The sequence below is a fragment of the Podarcis cretensis genome (assembly GCF_951804945.1).
Source record: "Podarcis cretensis genome assembly, chromosome: 2".
Classification (NCBI taxonomy): Eukaryota; Metazoa; Chordata; class Lepidosauria; order Squamata; family Lacertidae; genus Podarcis; species Podarcis cretensis.
This window is the reverse complement of record NC_137171.1, coordinates 74,011,644-74,028,406: the sequence shown is the minus strand read 5'-3', so window position 1 is coordinate 74,028,406 and position 16,763 is coordinate 74,011,644. Positions and strand designations below refer to the sequence as shown.

The following is a 16,763-nucleotide window of genomic DNA, read 5'->3' as shown; positions in this document are numbered from 1 at the left end:
CCAAGGCACTTTTCAAGCCTCACCTTGACATCTCTGTGGGCGATGTTCATCCCATGCAGATATTGAATGGCTGTTCCAATGTCTCTCATTATTTCAGAGGCCTCTAGAAATAAAAATTCATGAGAAAGGTCACATTAACATTCCCTCCATACTTCAGAGATATGCAGCTAGGCAATGTTTCTGACTAGCAACTAGCTTGTTTGTTTGCAGGGCTAGTGTCAAGACAGGGGAAAAACTAAAATTAGCCCCAACAGCTGTGTTTTGGGTTTTGCAAATGACTATGCCTGCACACATCTTAAACTCTCCTGCTCTGGAGCACCCTTCTTAGAAGGCAACATAAAAATGACCAGAAAGTCATGAACGGTGCATATGCATAGTATACACTACTTGTTCCTTTGGTATGACTAACCAATTCACACCTAAACTGATAGCAAGGTTCTGAATGCCCTTTGAGCCCTCAAGACTTGAGCAGAGAGACGTAAAATGCAAAGCTGAAAGGATAAACATCTACCATCTACTACTCAGTGATCTAAAGATCTCATTGCACTTTCTATGTTTGAACGTATAGTTTATAATCGTCAGTCTGCTTTGGATGCCTGTTTGGACATATGGGGCATGAGTCACCTAAAGCCTGTTGGCCGAAGCCATGCACAAGGACTTCTGTTAGTGCAATGGGGCTTCCTCTCTCAGAATTGGCTCTGGGAGATCAGATTGGCAGGCCCCCAACAGTGCATAGGAGAGGGGGTGGGGAATCATTGTTCTATATGGCTAGCTGACATGCATATGCAGACAGAACGTTCAACACAGTGTGATGCTGAATTCTACCCATGGACTGCCTATATTAAATTATGTGTTTAAGTCAGGATCAGTGGAATATTCTCATTGTTACGGTTGACTGACAACATTTCCCCCCTGTTACCTGTTATGTTTCCAATGATACTTTAAAAAAATCTTTGGTGACGTTTTAAGCCCCTTCACCTGTTTCCTCAAAGTGCCTGGGGAAGAAGAAGCTGCTGAGAGTTCCTGGGCAAAGCACAGTAGAGCCTCCCTTTCATGTGGATGGCCTGGCTCCACACTATCTTAGCCATTGCAGCTTGACAGAGGAGGGAGTTGTACACCTCCCCTCCAAATTATATGATCCAGACTGATCTGGGTTTTCTTTCTGACAAAAAGCCACTAGCCCCCCCCCCCCTGTTCTACAAGCTCTTTATACACACACTCACATGGAGAAAAAACAATTTAATGCTGTACCTTTTTCTGTGAAAGCTTGGTCGCCTCGTTCCTGGATCCTGCTGAACAGCTCCCCTCCCTCCATGCTGTGAACAAAGTGCAAACACACAGAGGATTCATAATGCAAGCACAAAGGGGGTCCCATCTCAGTAGCTTGGTTTTTTTATATATGAATACTGCTGTTTCCACTTCCTATCTGCTGTGTGCATTTCTAATATTAGCTTTATTATCCTTAAAAGGCACCCAAGACATTGTTACTATGGCCTTATGACATAGATGAAGGCCTCAGTAACTATTTTGCCTCACAGTTGCTCAAATGCCTAAAACAGCCCTGATATAAAGAAACTGTGATGCTTGTAATGTAGCTGCTCTGATTGGATTCAAAGTGTCCTGCTTGCAGAGTTTTAGAGCTTTGGGGTGCTTTCTAGGGCCATTCAGATACTTGGAAAGCAAGGCTACAAAAGTACTTGGGAGGGAAGGGAGCAATCTTCCCTTTGCCTACTCCTCAGATACAAGCATAGCAATATCTCTGTAAACTTCAGTTCAGCCACTTGTTACATTATATTTCATATATACATTGTTGTTGTTTTTTAAAAAATGTTTAGGGGTACTCTCATTTTTCTACTCATATTGAAATACTGCCCCTCAATGAGGCCAAACTTAGATTCACAAAATGTTTAGGGGTATGCATCCCCCCCCATAAAAAAGCACTGCATATATATTTTCTACCATATTGCTTCTTGACCAGGTTGCAATCTTGCACACAGGCTACTTTAATCACACTAACTTCAATAGGATTTAATCTACTTTAAAGCACACAGGATCACAGCTTAAATCCTATTGAAATTAATGGGCTTTAAGGTAGCCCGTGTGCAGAATGGAACCTACATATGAATGAGCAGGAAGAAAACAAACAAAAAAAGCACAAAAAAGCTTTAAAGCCTGCGGTTTTAATATAGAGGCAGGCTCTTCAGAGAAAGCTGAATCACTGCTCTTTGTTGACCCTACTGGAAATGAGCACATCAGACAGTACTGCAGGAAGGCAAAGAGTAATCCCTGTTGTTCTGATGCCATCAAAATTCTGAAAAGTATGAGAAAAACAACAGCGGCAGGAAAAGGAGGGGACGATAACACACAAATGAAAGACAGAGTCAAAGCCAGCCCTATCAAAACTCTGCATAAGAAACCACATAATGATAAAGAGGAAAAATGTGATCTGAGCAAACATTTTTTGGGCCAAGATGTGAAATGGAACCCTTAGAACAAAGATATGGGAAGCTAGGCTTGCCTATATCTCCACTGATTTTGATGCAAGTCAGACAGTTTCCTATGTACCTACTCAGTGTTCAGCTTACAAATTTGGCTCTGAACAATATATTGCAGGGAGGGGGGTTTCAACACACCAGCACTGACTCCACCCTCTGCATCTCCTCCAGGTTTTTGAGAGCTTGCCAAAACAGCAGTTCAACTACATTCAATTTATTCACCATTTCAGATCGTGTCTGCACAGGATCATCATGTCTTTACAGGAGCTTTCACAAACATACAACCCCGAAAAGCCTGTCCTGGCAACACAAGGGGAATATCAACATTATTTATGCAGGAAGTTGGTTGGTGTGGAGTTCTTTGTTAACAGCAGAATTGTTAGCCTCCTATTATGTCTGGAGAAAGTTGGTCCAAACAAACAAGAGCCAGAGTGTGGCCTAGTGGTTGGGGTGTTGGTTTGATCCCCGTACACCAAGGTTCAATCTCCATATGGGACAGCTGCATAATCCTGCATTGCAAGGGGTTGGACTAGATGATCCTCAGAGTCTCTTCCAGCTCTACAATTCTATGATTCTATGCTATCCTGTCTCCAGCAAAGCTAAGGCCTTCTCACCTTCTGTTTTCTCTGGCAATTTTGTTGCTTCTCTGACCTATGGCAACAGGGCATTAGTGCCTCCTTGAAGCTTAACTCCTCTCCTCTCTCCTCTTGCAAGCCTGATTAACCACCCTGGAAATGTATGAACTGAATGGCAATATGCAGTTCAATCAGATCAGACATCAGCATCAACCACAGAGCAGGGAGAGCTATGCCCTTCAAATTCTGCCTTGTTGGGTTTCCCATGAACTTCTGGTTGGCCACTCTAGGAAACCAGATGCTGAACTAGACAGGCCTTTGGTCTGATCCTACAGGGATGTTCTTATATCTGCTTCCTACTATGTTAGGCATAGTTGAGCTCAATGCAAACTTCTGAGAGGGAGTGGATCGCCACAAGGTGCTGCTATTGTTTCTTCAGGACCAGAATGGACTCTGCTCTCACATGAACATGTGCCGTCACGGATCAAAGTCAATGCAGTGAATGGTTTGGACTGGACTAGCCTTGTGTGTGTGTAACAATTGTCACTCACAGAGAATAATGAAAGAAAAGACAAACGAAGAATGGTGCACGTAGCACAGCACAGCACAGCACATTGCCTTCCTCAAGGTTCTGTATTGTTGTTTTTAAAAAAGATTTTGGCTCCCCCATAATTCCAGAAAACTCTGTAAAGCCACATTGCACTGGAGAACCATTTATGTCCATGTGGAGATGGCAGTATTGAATCAGTAGCTCAAGTACTGCTAGATAGCACACTTTATAAAGATTTGAGGAGTGAGGTTATTACCCCTCTGCTACTATCCATACCAGGTCGCTCAACCATTGCTACCCTGTCTTTTCTTCTGGCAGATCAAGATAACTAGGTGACAGCAAAAACTGCAAAAAATTTAGCAGGGGCAGTTAGAATAAGATCTATTATTTGATTAATTTTCTAGCATTCCTCAGCTTAAAAAAACAAAACCCAAAAAGAAAGCCTATTGGCTCCATGTTTATCTATGGCTAAATTTTGTCAATTTTGTCATTTGTATTGAAGTAAATCTCCAGAATGTATTTTGTATAGCTAACTATTTAGCTCTATCCCCATACCATTCCATGATGATCAGGATGCACCTCTTCCCATGATGTATGTTCTCATAAACATCCAGGATGTGGACGATGTGTGGACAGCCCGAAGCCCGCCAATGATGATCCACTTCCTGTCGTGCTTTTGGGTTATCATACAAGAGCTGCAAAGGGGAAAAAACAGGAATAATGGTCACATTTGCCTTCCTGGACCACCATACTTAGAATTCTGATGGACATGGAACTGAGCAAATATCTCACTGGGCTGGACAACTGCTAGAGGGGCAGCCACATATTTGTTCCCAGAACACGGGGACCTGACTGCGAAGTTGCTCTGTGCCTGGGAAAAAGCAATTTCACAAAATAGCGCCTGCCCTGTTGGACTAGAGAAACCTTAAAGCTCTATGATATCAATCCTGACCCAAATGCACTGGCTATCAATTAGTTTCTAGGCCCAATTCAAAGTGCTGGTTTTGACCTATAAAGCCTTAAACAGCTCAGGACCACAATACCTCAAGGACTGCCTCTCCCCATATGAATCAACCTGGACCCTGCAATCATCATCTGAGACCCGTTTTTGTGTGCCTTCTCCATGAGAGATCTGGAGGGTGGTAACACGAGAACAGGCCTTTTCTGCGGTGGCTCCCTGCTTGTAGAATGCTCTCCCTAGGGAGGCTTGCCTGGTGTCTTGGTTGCAGATCTTTAGGCACCAGGCAAAAATTAGCCTAGGCCATGGGCAAATTTAATCAATTAATTAAAAAGGAATTAGCCTAGGCCTTTGGCTAATTAAACAATGTATGGCCTTTTTAACTGTGTATGGGGTTATTATTTTTGTTTTCTGTTTTTATATTGGAAACCACCTTGTGATCTTCAGATGGGCAGGCATAGAAATTTTAAGAACAACAATAAATGTTAAACAGAGAGACCACCTCGGGGACTCTCAGCCACCCTAACTCATCCTGGAAGGGCTGAATTTTGCTGACACCTCTCTGTATTCAGGTGCCTATTGCATAGAGGCCAACAAGCTTGCCTGCAAAAGTAGATTAGCGTGGGGATGTGGAGCAGAGCTTTAACAATGGACAGGAAAAGCAAAGGTTTTAATCTCTTCTTCCCCACTCAGGTAGGCACAAAATAACCCTTTCTCAGTATTGCACTCAGATTTTGAATTGTAAGCACTAGCAAGGAAGAATGGGGACAGAGAGAGGACTTCTTCCTGACAGCAGCAACACCTAGTTTGAATGGAGTTAGATGTTTCAGCTCTCCAGACAAAGTAAGGAAGGTTTGCTTCTCTTTCTCTCTACTCCAGCCAGCACAGAAATGGGCTATTGCAAAAAGCACTTGGGGGCCTTCCAGCAACCAAGGATTGTTAAATACACAGTGACTGTATGAATATGCTTCCTGAATGTTAAACCAACCTCATGCATTCCAAGGGTCACTGACTGTGTTCTTATGCTTCAGTCCCTGCTATAAGCTGAAACAACTTTATTTTGAAGCATCCACTAACACTCCCCATCAGGGCAGAGATTTGCTTCAACCCTCACAATAGATTTATATCTAAGTATCTATCCCCAAAGATCACACTGGAAAATACTCCAAGCAGCTTTTTTCCCTAATGTGACTGTTTGGCTTCTCATGCCTCACAATCTGACCAGAGAAATCCAAACTCTGTGCCGAGAAAAGCAGGGTTCTGCAACATGTATGCACATTAAACCAACATCTGGAAATGTTTATAACTAGTCATGGGCTGGAGCAAAGATATGAAGCACATGAAATTCGACCCCTTTGAAATACAAGATGTCTTATTCAGCCATCCCTCTGTGTTCTGAAATTTCATGATGCATTATCTCACACCCTCTGTAGTTGCAGAATGTTGCATTTTTTAAAGAAATGAAAGTTAAAGTTCTCATGACACAGACTCCTACATCCAATACTCCTGTTCATGTTTATTCTCCACTTGGGAGGTTTACTCAAGAGTAGGCCTATTGAAATTAATGGACTCTGAATAAAACTGAGTTGAATACCACTCCTGGAATTCTTATACCCCTAAAGTTTAGACACAACTGCTGAAGCAAAATCCTAGGGAGGCATCATAACAGCTTCTTTTCTTACACAGAGCTAATGCCCAGGTAAGGAAAGGCACACACAGGCACAGTCACCTATTCAGTTCTTGGCTTGAGCTTATTTTGCTATGAATACTTCTTATTGATTGTTGACATAAATAAGGCACATTCATCTATTGAAGTAATATATTTATTAAACTTACTGTAAAACATACTGTTTTTGTTATCTGAGAGTAATGCAGTATGTGGTGTGGCCATCTTACATGTTTTTCCTGGTACTGGGTAACGCTCCCTGTTGTCCCAGCATCCTATCATGGGTGGGTGGGTGTTTGTGTGTGTGCATAATCTTCACAATCAGAACCATCTGGATGCACCTGACTTCCCATGACTGTACTCCCTATCTTTTATGTGATTCTTCCCATGGCAGCCATTTTGTGATCGGCACCCACAGCACTTTCTTTTTTAAAATTTTGTTTTTAATTTTATTGATTTGTTAGCAACAAGTACAAACACGACAACAACAAAAAGAATACAAAATTTAAAAAGGAATGCAGCTATTAGACTTACAAAATTTCCCACTCCTGACATAGAGCATACAAACCACACATGTACATAGCACCCACACAAGAAATGCACACACCGCAATAGAGGGTGTGATAGGCACAGGGCATGCCCTGCTCTCTGCAAGCCTTCTTGTCTGTGGTGACCACCTTTTAGTGATCTTCCTAGGGAGGCTTGCTTGGTTCCCATACTCTCCTCAGGCTTTTAAACTTTTAAACCTTTTACTGCACCTATTTTATTTGCTTTCCCTTGGAAGTTTCCATTTGTCCTGTTTTTACCTGCAGTTCCCTTCTCGTAGTTGTATTGTTTTTATTTTGCATTTTTTTTATTCTTTTTCTTAGCCCCACCAGGGAGCACTTGTGTGCTGGGGTGCAGGGTAAAAATATGGTTAAATAAAACAAATGAATGCCTGAAAAGAAAACAGGAACCTGCATAATTCGTTGGTCAGACTCGTGCAGTGCCAGGGGGGCTTTAGTCCCTCACAAAGGGAGGTGACAACATCATCTGTTTGCTGCCTTTGCATCACGGTAAAGTGGACAGAGAGAAGGTAATAGCCACACAAACAAGGAGCTCTATATGCTTAGTTATTGTGTTGCAAGCCTAGAAGAACTAGACCAAGACTGATGACAACTGGGAGATGTTCCTCAGCTGCACTCCTCCAACCAAAAGCAGAGAGCAGCAGGTTACCAGTGTTCTCTGTGGTACTAAGAAGGTCTTCTCTTTGTTACCTTGATGAACCTGCTTTTCCCAGAATTGCTCTGTGATCTCCACTTCTGCAATTCAGCCCTTTGTGTAGATTCCTGCCGAACACTCAATTTCTCCAGTTGCCTTCTCACAATTTTGTCATCCATCATGTCTCACTTGACCATCCCACTGTCATTGCCCTGAGTTCAGCAGGGACAAGAACACAAGAGCTGGAAGCTACACTGACATGGACTTAGGAGCTATGTAATTGGGGGAGTGAGGTACTGAACTTGAAGCTGGCAAGCAGGAGCTTACCAAACCAAACACAAGAGCATCTGGGCCTGTAGAACTGGAGCAATGGTCCTCACCGGCACATTCTCTGCAGCCTAAGGAACCAAGTGCCACCTATAGTCTATTGCTAGTCCAACAGCAAAGGGAGGCACCAGGCAGCACACTGCAGAATGCAAGAGAAGTGCCTGTATTCAGGGGAGAGAGCTGGTTGTTCTCTAATTCTCCCAAAGCGGGGATAGCCTGGTAGAGGGTAGAGAGTTCCAGACCTTCTCAGAGCAGGTTGCTCACTGCAGGCTCCTTCTTCAGATCAAAACAAGACACCTACCCATCATACTCTACCAACCAGATGTCAACAACTTTGCTGTGCATAGCTTTCCCCCATTCCCACTGAAAATAGGCTGAAATTATGGCTTCTCAGCAGTTATTAAAGGTAAAAGGTAAAGGGACCCCTGACCATTAGGTCCAGTCGTGACCGACTCTGGGGTTGTGGTGCTCATCTCACTTTATTTTATTTTTTTTAAATTTTTTTATTAAATTTTCACATTTTATCAAGACAAACATACACACACATAAACAAAGACAACACGTATAAAGTTTCATAACCTTACTTTCCTAACCCCAGTTCTTGACCTCCCCCCACCCCCCCTTCATACATCCTAGTTCAGTTAAATTAACTCAGCAAATTCATATCTCTCATCCTTTGCATATTATTATTGTATATATATATTTTTAAAAAACCATTTACTTGGCCAGATTTTACTTATCCAATTTTCTTATAAATATTAAAGCCTTTTCTAAGGTCGACTCGAGTTCCTTCCATGAATTTCCCTTTAATCTTGAAAATAGGTCATAATAATCAAACACAAAAGTCATAAAGATTTAAAAACAAGTTCTCCTCCCCCCCCCCCAGCCCCGGTTTCTGTCCCTTCCAAATGTCCCCACATCCACAAAAACAGTTTTTAGCCTGGGTTCCTCACATCTGAGGCCTTTAAGTCCTTGTCAGTCTCTCTTTGCCGATCTTGTTGGTAGCCCTCCTCATTGGTCCTCGGGTTTCGAGGAAGTTCCAGCTCGGTCTCATCAGAATTTCTTCCATCCAAAGTACTTGACACCAGCTGCTGCAGAAGGTCAACCAATCCATACTCAAAGAAGAAGCCCCAGTCATATTTCTTATTTCTTTTAAATTCAAATATTCCAGATGTTCCAGGGGCTTCCTCCCTCCTCTTTCGCATCTTTCGCAGATTTGTAATCCAAGGGTCTTCTTCTTTGTATTCTAACAATGTAGGCTTGTGGTTGGTAGTCTCCATCTGTACTGGCCCTTGCTCACTCTCCCCCTGTTCCAAAGCTATCTCTTCTGATTCAGCTGCAGATTTTTCCCCAGTCAAGTCCATTGTGCCTTCAGCAGAGTCATTTATTTTAGAGTTCAAGGTTATGAGTTGTTTACTCATAACCGTAGTCTGCTCCTGCAGTTTTCCCACAAGAAAAAACATTCTTTCTAACTCTGCCTGTAATTTTCCATCTGCAGCCATTGTAATGTTTCAATGTTTCCCCTAGGGGGATTCTAGTTACTTAATAGTCTTTTCCCAATAGTCCTTTACCTTGTTATTTCCCTACTTTGTTTCCAACCACTTTAGTTCAAATGTAACAAATTAAGTCCAAAAAGTGTTAAATAATAAAGTTTTTAACTTTCGCTGCCCGTTTGACAGCTCCTTTGACAGCTGTCAAACTCCTCGTTCCTTTTTCTCCGGCTCACATAGAGGACACCCCCGGGTCTGGGGAGGTTCAAACAAAAACTTCTAAAATTCCACTCTTACTCTCCAGCACAAATCTTCTTCTGTCAAATTCGTACAAATATTATCTTTTGCAAAACACCAAAGAAAGAACTCTCCACTTTAGTTCTCCAATCTTTGCTTTAAATTTTCTGTAGGCAGGGGGGTGCGGACTTCCCTTTAGCACATCCCCCGATCGTGCCGAATTCAAGGATAAAATTTTTTAAGTGCAAATTCCAATCTACTCATGGATTAGTTAAAGTCCGAATTTCAGGGAAGAAAGTCAGTGGTCTCCAGCCATGGCTCGCGGCTTCGCTCCACTGCAGTAGCGGTCTACTCACAGCACCACGCCACTCCCCGTACCCTCTCCGCAGCCTTTAAAAAGGCTCTTCGTGGGTCGGGGGGGCGCTTTAGGTGCCCGCCGAGTCACCAGGTCCGCAGGCTTCCGCGCCTGCGGTTTCTAAGGGTCCCCGCGTCGCCGTTGCGGTAAGACCCGTCTGCAATGGAGCCGATTCCCTCCGGAGCTCGGAGGGAATCCGCCATTAACCGGATCGCGCTAACCCGGAAGTCCGTGCTCATCTCACTTTATTGGCCGAGGCAGCCGGCGTACAGCTTCCGGGTCATGTGGCCAGCATGACTAAGCCGCTTCAGGTGAACCAGAGCAGCGCATGGAACTGCCGCTTACCTTCCCACCGGAGCGGTACCTATTTATCTACTTGCACTTTGACGTGCTTTCGAACTGCTAGGTTGGCAGGAGTTATTACCTTGTAATAATATATGAAATGGATTTTTAAATTTTATGTCAATTTTAAAATATTTTAAGTTATTCAATTCATTAAGATTTATTTCTGTTTGATTAAATAGTTAAAGGATCTAATGGAGGGGGGTCATTCTGATGTAAACTTGTCAAATAAATGGCTTTTGCTCAACTGAGATCTTTCCTTCTGCTCCTCAGAAAGCTCTAGGATAACTCTGGGTAAAAGCTTAAGAAATCTAATTCCTGTGAGGAAAAGTGTTATTGACCTACTTCCTCCACAGGTTCCTCCTGACAATTCTTTCTCCTCTATATAAATAAGAACAATGACACTTTGATGATAACAATGATTACTGGCACAAGATTCTCAATGTCTCTTACATTTGTGAAAATGGTATCCAGCTTGTTGTTTACATTGCTACAAAACAATTGTTTTCTCCTTTAAGAACATAAGAAGAGCCTGCTGGATCAGGCCAGTGGCCCATCTAGTCCAGCATCCTGTTCTCACAGTGGCTGAACAGTTGCCTGTGGGAAACCAGCAAGCAGGATTTGAGCACAAGAGCAGTCTCGCCTCCTGTAGTTCCCAGCAACTGGCATTCAGAGGTACTTTCTTTTCCATCCTGAATCTTCTAATACTCATCTTTATTAAAAGTAAAGGTACCCCTGCCCGTACGGGCCAGTCTTGACAGACTCTAGGGTTGTGCGCTCATCTCACTCTAGAGGCTGGGAGCCAGCGCTGTCCGCAGACACTTCCGGGTCACGTGGCCAGCGTGACGAAGCTGCTCTGGCGAGCCGGCACCAGCGCAGCACACGGAAACACCGTTTACCTTCCCGCTAGAAAGCGGTACCTATTTATCTACTTGCACTTAGGGGTGCTTTCAAACTGCTAGGTGGGCAGGAGCTGGGACCGAAAGACGGGAGCTCACCCCGTCGCCGGGATTCGAACCGCCGACCATACGATCGGCAAGTCCTAGGTGCTGAGGTTTAACCCACAGCGCCACCCGCGTCCCTTTCATCTTTATTGGATGTCCACAAATTCTAGTGTTATGAGGAAGGGATATACATAATCTTTCACTATCCACTTTCTCCATGCATCATTTTATAAACCTCTATCATGTCACCTCTTACCCACCTTTTCTCTAAACTAAAAGATCTCAAATGTGGCAACCTTTCTTCAGAGGGAAGCTGCTCCACAGAAATACGGGGCTTTGTCATTTTGAAACATTGACTCCTTTGCACTATTGCCTCTCTCGTCTTCTGGCCACAAGCCCAGATTATATTTTTTTTTCCAAGTGACAAGCATTGCCTGTTGCGAAGTGGCAGTGGCAGCTGCCTAAAGGAAAGAAGCCAAGCACACAGAAAACTCTTGAGATTCACCAGGAAATGCTTGATTTAATTTAAATCACCTTGTTATATTGAATTCATTACCGATAATATGCTGCATATTTTTTTGTAAAATTGAAAAGCAGAAAATGCACCTCGTAACAGTACGTGAGACTCATCAGTTTGCCATGGGTAAAAATAAATAAATCCAAAACTACGCACAATGTACAGAGCCTAACAACAACATATATTTTTTTTTGCATGATACGGGCCTCCATTGGTTTGTTTATATAATCTGTGTTGCAACCCATTTAGGTTTATACAAGGAAGAAGGATGTACAATTACCAGGCATCTAATAGAATTAAGATGTATGAAGGAAAACCTCAGAATGACTGATACAAACTGTATTGGCATCATAATCCTGCAGATAGATGCCACTGCTTCAGCCTAAGACATTAAATGGGAACCCAGTGTGAAGAGACAAGGAAAAGAACCAATACTTTTAGAACTAATCAGTGCAAGCAAAACCACAGATCAGTCACATTAAGAAGGTAACCACTGTGAGCTACCTATCTTGGTATTGCTGGATCATGTAAACAAGCTCTTGAAATAAAATTCATCTCCTTTGTTACTTAGAAGAAGAAGAGGAGTTTGGATTTGATAGCCCGCTTTATCACTACCCGAAGGAATCTCAAAGCGGCTAACATTCTCCTTTCCCTTCCTCCCCCACAACAAACACTCTGTAAGGTGAGTGGGGCTGAGAGACTTCAAAGAAGTGTGACTAGCCCAAGGTCACCCAGCAGCTGCATGTGGTGGAGCGAAAATGCAAACCAAGTTCAACCAGATTACGAGTCTACTGCTCTTAACCGCTACACCACACTGGCTCTCTAGGACCTCCCTATTTAGTTTTTTCATATTTGTGGCTAATTTCCATGGACTGAAACATTCATGGTAGCTGTCAATGCTTGGAGCGTTAGAAATAGGGTTTCCTGACCAATGAGTATGCAGATAAATAGAACCCGCAGATTCAGCTTTGTTCAAAAAAGCTTCCTCTGAGCATCTAACTTTTTGTCTAGCTATCCCCTTTCCCCTCACTGTCACATTCCAATGTGACCAAGAAACAAGAGTTATGCAGGAATAGAACTGCTTCTCAGTGGCCGGAGTCACCAGAGAGAGGAAACAGGCTTTGCCTCCCCCATAATGGTGTCCCTGAGAATACTGCTTTACTATGTCCTATACTTTAATGGATTCCGTTCATCCCTATGGGGGGAAAGAACATTCAGCACAGAGGGATTAACACTGTTGTAGGAAGAAAACCTGCTTGCAACAGGGGCACAACAGAGAACAGCAATCCTCTTCCCCTTTCTGAAGGAATGTCCAGAATTGCAGGGAAGGTGGCAACAGGCCTGTTCAGGCATTTGTCTGAAAGCACAGGGAGCAACGTGGGATTGTGCCCATTAATGCTGCTGGCCTCTCTCTTGCCTCCTACCAGATTCCCCCGCCCCCATGAGAATTCAGGGGCTGGGGAGTCTGAACAGGTGGTCTATTACCTTTCCAAAGCCTCTTGCACCTCTAAAATGCAGCAGATTATTTCTGGGGGATATATTTTGTGAGAGGTTGCCCTAGGGTTGCCCTCTTGTGAGGAGAAAGTCACATTTGAAACACACACAAACACACCCTTTATAACAATGCTATGATATCTGTACCAATGTACAAAACATTTCCTAAGATATCTACCCTGTCAAAGTGCAGCTGGGAGGAAATTGCTGTTTCTGTCATCACAGGATTTGGCTGTTTCTGCAGTATCTAGTGACAACAACAGAAGTTATTGGATTTAATGGCCACCTCCAACGAGAGAGCTTCGGGCGGTCTTGTTTGGCTGCACATTACTTAAGAACAGCAGCAGCATGTAAGTGGCTTGTATTCTCTGCACTCTTCGCAACAAGGCCTCTGCAAGCGCTGCATCTTCGGGCTGAAGTAGGACAGTATGCCTTAATCTAAATTCTCCAGGTATACCAAATCTGAACCAGAGCAGATTAATGATGGATTTCAGTAATGCAGTTTGAGCTGCCCAGCAGTATCTGCCTGCCTTCCAGCAGGGGAGACACAGAAACACACCCACCCACCCGTACCTATATTTATACATTATTTTACAGCAGCTTCACTGGTTCCTTATGTCTACCAAATGCAATTCAGTTTGTTAATGAACTGGAATCCAAATATTGTGTCTAGCAAATACAATTCAGATTGTAAATGAACTGGGATCCAAATATTTGAAAGAGCCCTCCTCTATATCAGCCAACCTATACACCAATATTGACAGTGAAGGCTCTGCTTACTTTCCTGCCCAGTGAGCAATAGTGACACAAGACAGGGGCTTCTCTGTGGTGGTACTCAATCTACAGAACTTACGCTCCTCAGATATGTGGTTGGTGTCAACATTAACTTTTCAATGCAAACCAAAAATGTACCTCTTTACCAAGGGATTTGGTGATGACTGATGCATTAAGGTTAGCAATATTGTGGATTGTTTGCCAGCCAGTAGCCCAGTTTGCACGTAATGCTAAATTAAACCATGGCTTAGCATGAATGTATGGCTTCCCAAGAGAGGATTGTGGCTGCTTTGCTCTTCCTACACTGCAGCACTGCTGTGAACTAAGCCAAGGTTTGGTTTAGCATATAGTCTGAACTAAACTGCATTGTGTTTTGTATGATATTTTTTAATACTATTAAAAATCTGCAGTGTGAATCTTGTTTTAATATAGAGATTTCAGTTTGTAAGCTGTCTTGGGATCATTAGATAAAGGTTGGTTTAGAAACTAATTAATGTAATAACATATGTTAGGGGTGATGTAAATTGAGCAGTTAATGTGCATAACAACTGGCCATCGTGCACATTCATCAGGCTCATACAGAATGTGCACATAATTTGCCCACAAAGTGAGAAAAAGTTGATTTTATATGGAGCCCCACTTCTTCATGCTGCTCAGATGTCCAGCCCATGGGTATGTTGGAAACTACATAAGATAAAGCGGTAGCCAGAAGCAGCCCAGAGAGTGCAGATTTCACATTTTTGAACCAGAGCTAAAAAAACAAGAACATGCTTCTTGCAGACTATGCATACTGACAAACAAAATGCAGTTGAGATATGCACATTCTCCAAACCTTACTGGGGGCCAGACAGTTTACAATACGCAGTTGAGATATATATATTCCCTAAGTCCTGCTGGAGGTTATGCACAGTGATTGGAGAATGTTCAAAATCCAGTTGATATATGTCTATTCTCCAACGCCTGTTGAATATTATGTATATTAGCCAGGAAATATGTGAAATTCCCTCTTCACCGATAGATTACATGCACATTCTTCATGTGGCCTGGTTCATGTGCACAGTGGCTGGTTAATGCACATTAACAACTCAGTTAACATTACCTCTACCTCACACATATATCAAAATCCCACTCCTCCCTCTAGCTTACCTCCCTTTACCAGAAGGGAAATTTTGAGGGCATTTCCTTCAATGGCAAAGTGTCGAAATAGCATGCTAAGCATCCATGTAACAACTCACCTACTCCAAAACAGCCAAGAATGAAACCAGGGGTTGCCTAGAAACCACAATGTACTACCTACAAGGAGCAGCTAGCATTGACTCCAAACCAGCCAGGAGTGTGCTGCTGCTGTCTTTGTACACACACATTTGATCTAATAAGGAGATCAAGAGACACTCCTTCATCCTGCTATCTGTTCAGCACTGTCACAAGTAGCTAGTGTGGGTCTACAAGATTAATGAAGTTTGGGTCTTGACCTTTCATCTTCCCACTGTTTCCACAAGGTAAAGGTAAAGGTAAAGGGACCCCTGACCGTTAGGTCCAGTCGTGACCGACTCTGGGGTTGCGGCGCTCATCTCACTTTATTGGCCGAAGGAGCTGGCGTACAGCTTCCGGGTCATGTGCCAGCTTGACTAAGCCACTTCTGGCGAACCAGAGCAGCGCACGGAAATGCCGTTTACCTTCCCGCCAGAGCGGTACCTATCTTGCACTTTGACGTGCTTTCGAACTGCTAGGTTGGCAGCTGCAGGGACCGAGCAACGGGAGCTCACCCCGTCGCAGGGATTCGAACCGCGACCTTCTGATCGGCAAGTCCTAGGCTCTGTGGTTTAACCCACAGCGCCACCTGTTTCCACAAACAAAGCTTTAAATACCACCTATTTTGATACACATGCTGATTTTTCTGTTGTGCCCTTTAAACTCCAAGCTACCTCTGCAAAGCTGCAATTCCTTTGATGGCACAACCAATACACACTTGCTGACAAAAACAAACTGTGTGCCACTGAAGAACAAAGAATACTTGGGATAAGCTGAACCAGTGGAGGAACTATAGCACCACCAACATGCTTTTTGACATGTTCCCATCAATAACTAAGCTGCATTATATTTTGCTTACTCTAGGAGGGCTTGTTCTGAACTGAGATTTGGTGACTTCAGCTGCACAAAAATTTAAGGAAAGAAGAAGAGCCTGTCAATTTATTCTCAAAGTGCTGCAATTCCCAATAGGGGATCCTGTTTAGTATTTCTGCTTGCTTTGAACATTATAAATCTTTTGACCTTGAAAATAGGATTATCTGCTGAGAAGCTCAGGTATCAGATATATGATATTTCAATCATTCTGTTCTCAGGACTCTTCACAATTGGGAGAGCAGAACAACATGCACAGTTACTGTATGTGAAAGATCTCATTTGCCTTGTACCTTCTTCCTGCAGATACGGAAACATTCTGGGGCAGGATAGAGATTTAGAGAAACACATCAACATGGATTGGGAAGAAATCTACGGATGTCAGATACTTTGTGCACATTTTCCCCTTCTAAAAAAACTTCTGATGATGGATAATTACTTTTACATAGATGAGTAATCAATTATAACATTTCAATAGAAACTGCAAGTTTACTGCAAGATCTAAACACATTTACCTGCAAGCGAATCTCACTGAGTTCAGATGGACTTCCTGTGCTTAGGGCCACAACCTTAAAAAATAATCATTAGCAATGCTGATGCATAAGGGAGGGGGGAATAATTCTAGTAGTGAAATTCATTAACTAATCACACTACATAAAGCAGATCAGGACAGACATGCAAGCTTTCAGGATTAAAGGATCACATCTTCAGGCAGGAA

The 16,763-nt window shown here is 43.0% G+C and overlaps 2 protein-coding genes and 2 long non-coding RNA genes across 4 annotated transcripts in view; 2 read left to right on the top strand and 2 right to left on the bottom strand.

The window, feature by feature from the left end:
- MAPKAPK3 (MAPK activated protein kinase 3) overlaps positions 1–16,763 on the bottom strand; it is a 73,181-nt gene that overhangs the window by 16,130 nt on the left and 40,288 nt on the right. Inside the window, exons 3-5 of the mRNA XM_079964449.1 lie at positions 4,176–4,315; positions 1,252–1,316; positions 24–103 (exon numbers count right to left, since the gene is read on the bottom strand). Of these exons, the coding sequence (XP_079820575.1) occupies positions 24–103; positions 1,252–1,316; positions 4,176–4,315 (285 nt within the window). The remainder of the gene's footprint in view (positions 1–23; positions 104–1,251; positions 1,317–4,175; positions 4,316–16,763) is intronic.
- LOC307209419 (uncharacterized protein) overlaps positions 1–16,763 on the top strand; it is a 104,702-nt gene that overhangs the window by 72,877 nt on the left and 15,062 nt on the right. The gene's annotated exons all lie outside the window — the stretch shown is intronic.
- Positions 10,374–12,233, bottom strand: LOC307209433. Its single transcript, XR_013835584.1, has 3 exons — positions 12,151–12,233; positions 11,400–12,090; positions 10,374–10,752 (listed from the first exon to the last, which is right to left on the bottom strand). It is a non-coding gene; the product is annotated as an uncharacterized lncRNA (long non-coding RNA).
- On the top strand, positions 12,057–14,624 carry LOC307209431. Its single transcript, XR_013835582.1, has 3 exons — positions 12,057–12,142; positions 12,228–12,338; positions 13,376–14,624. It is a non-coding gene; the product is annotated as an uncharacterized lncRNA (long non-coding RNA).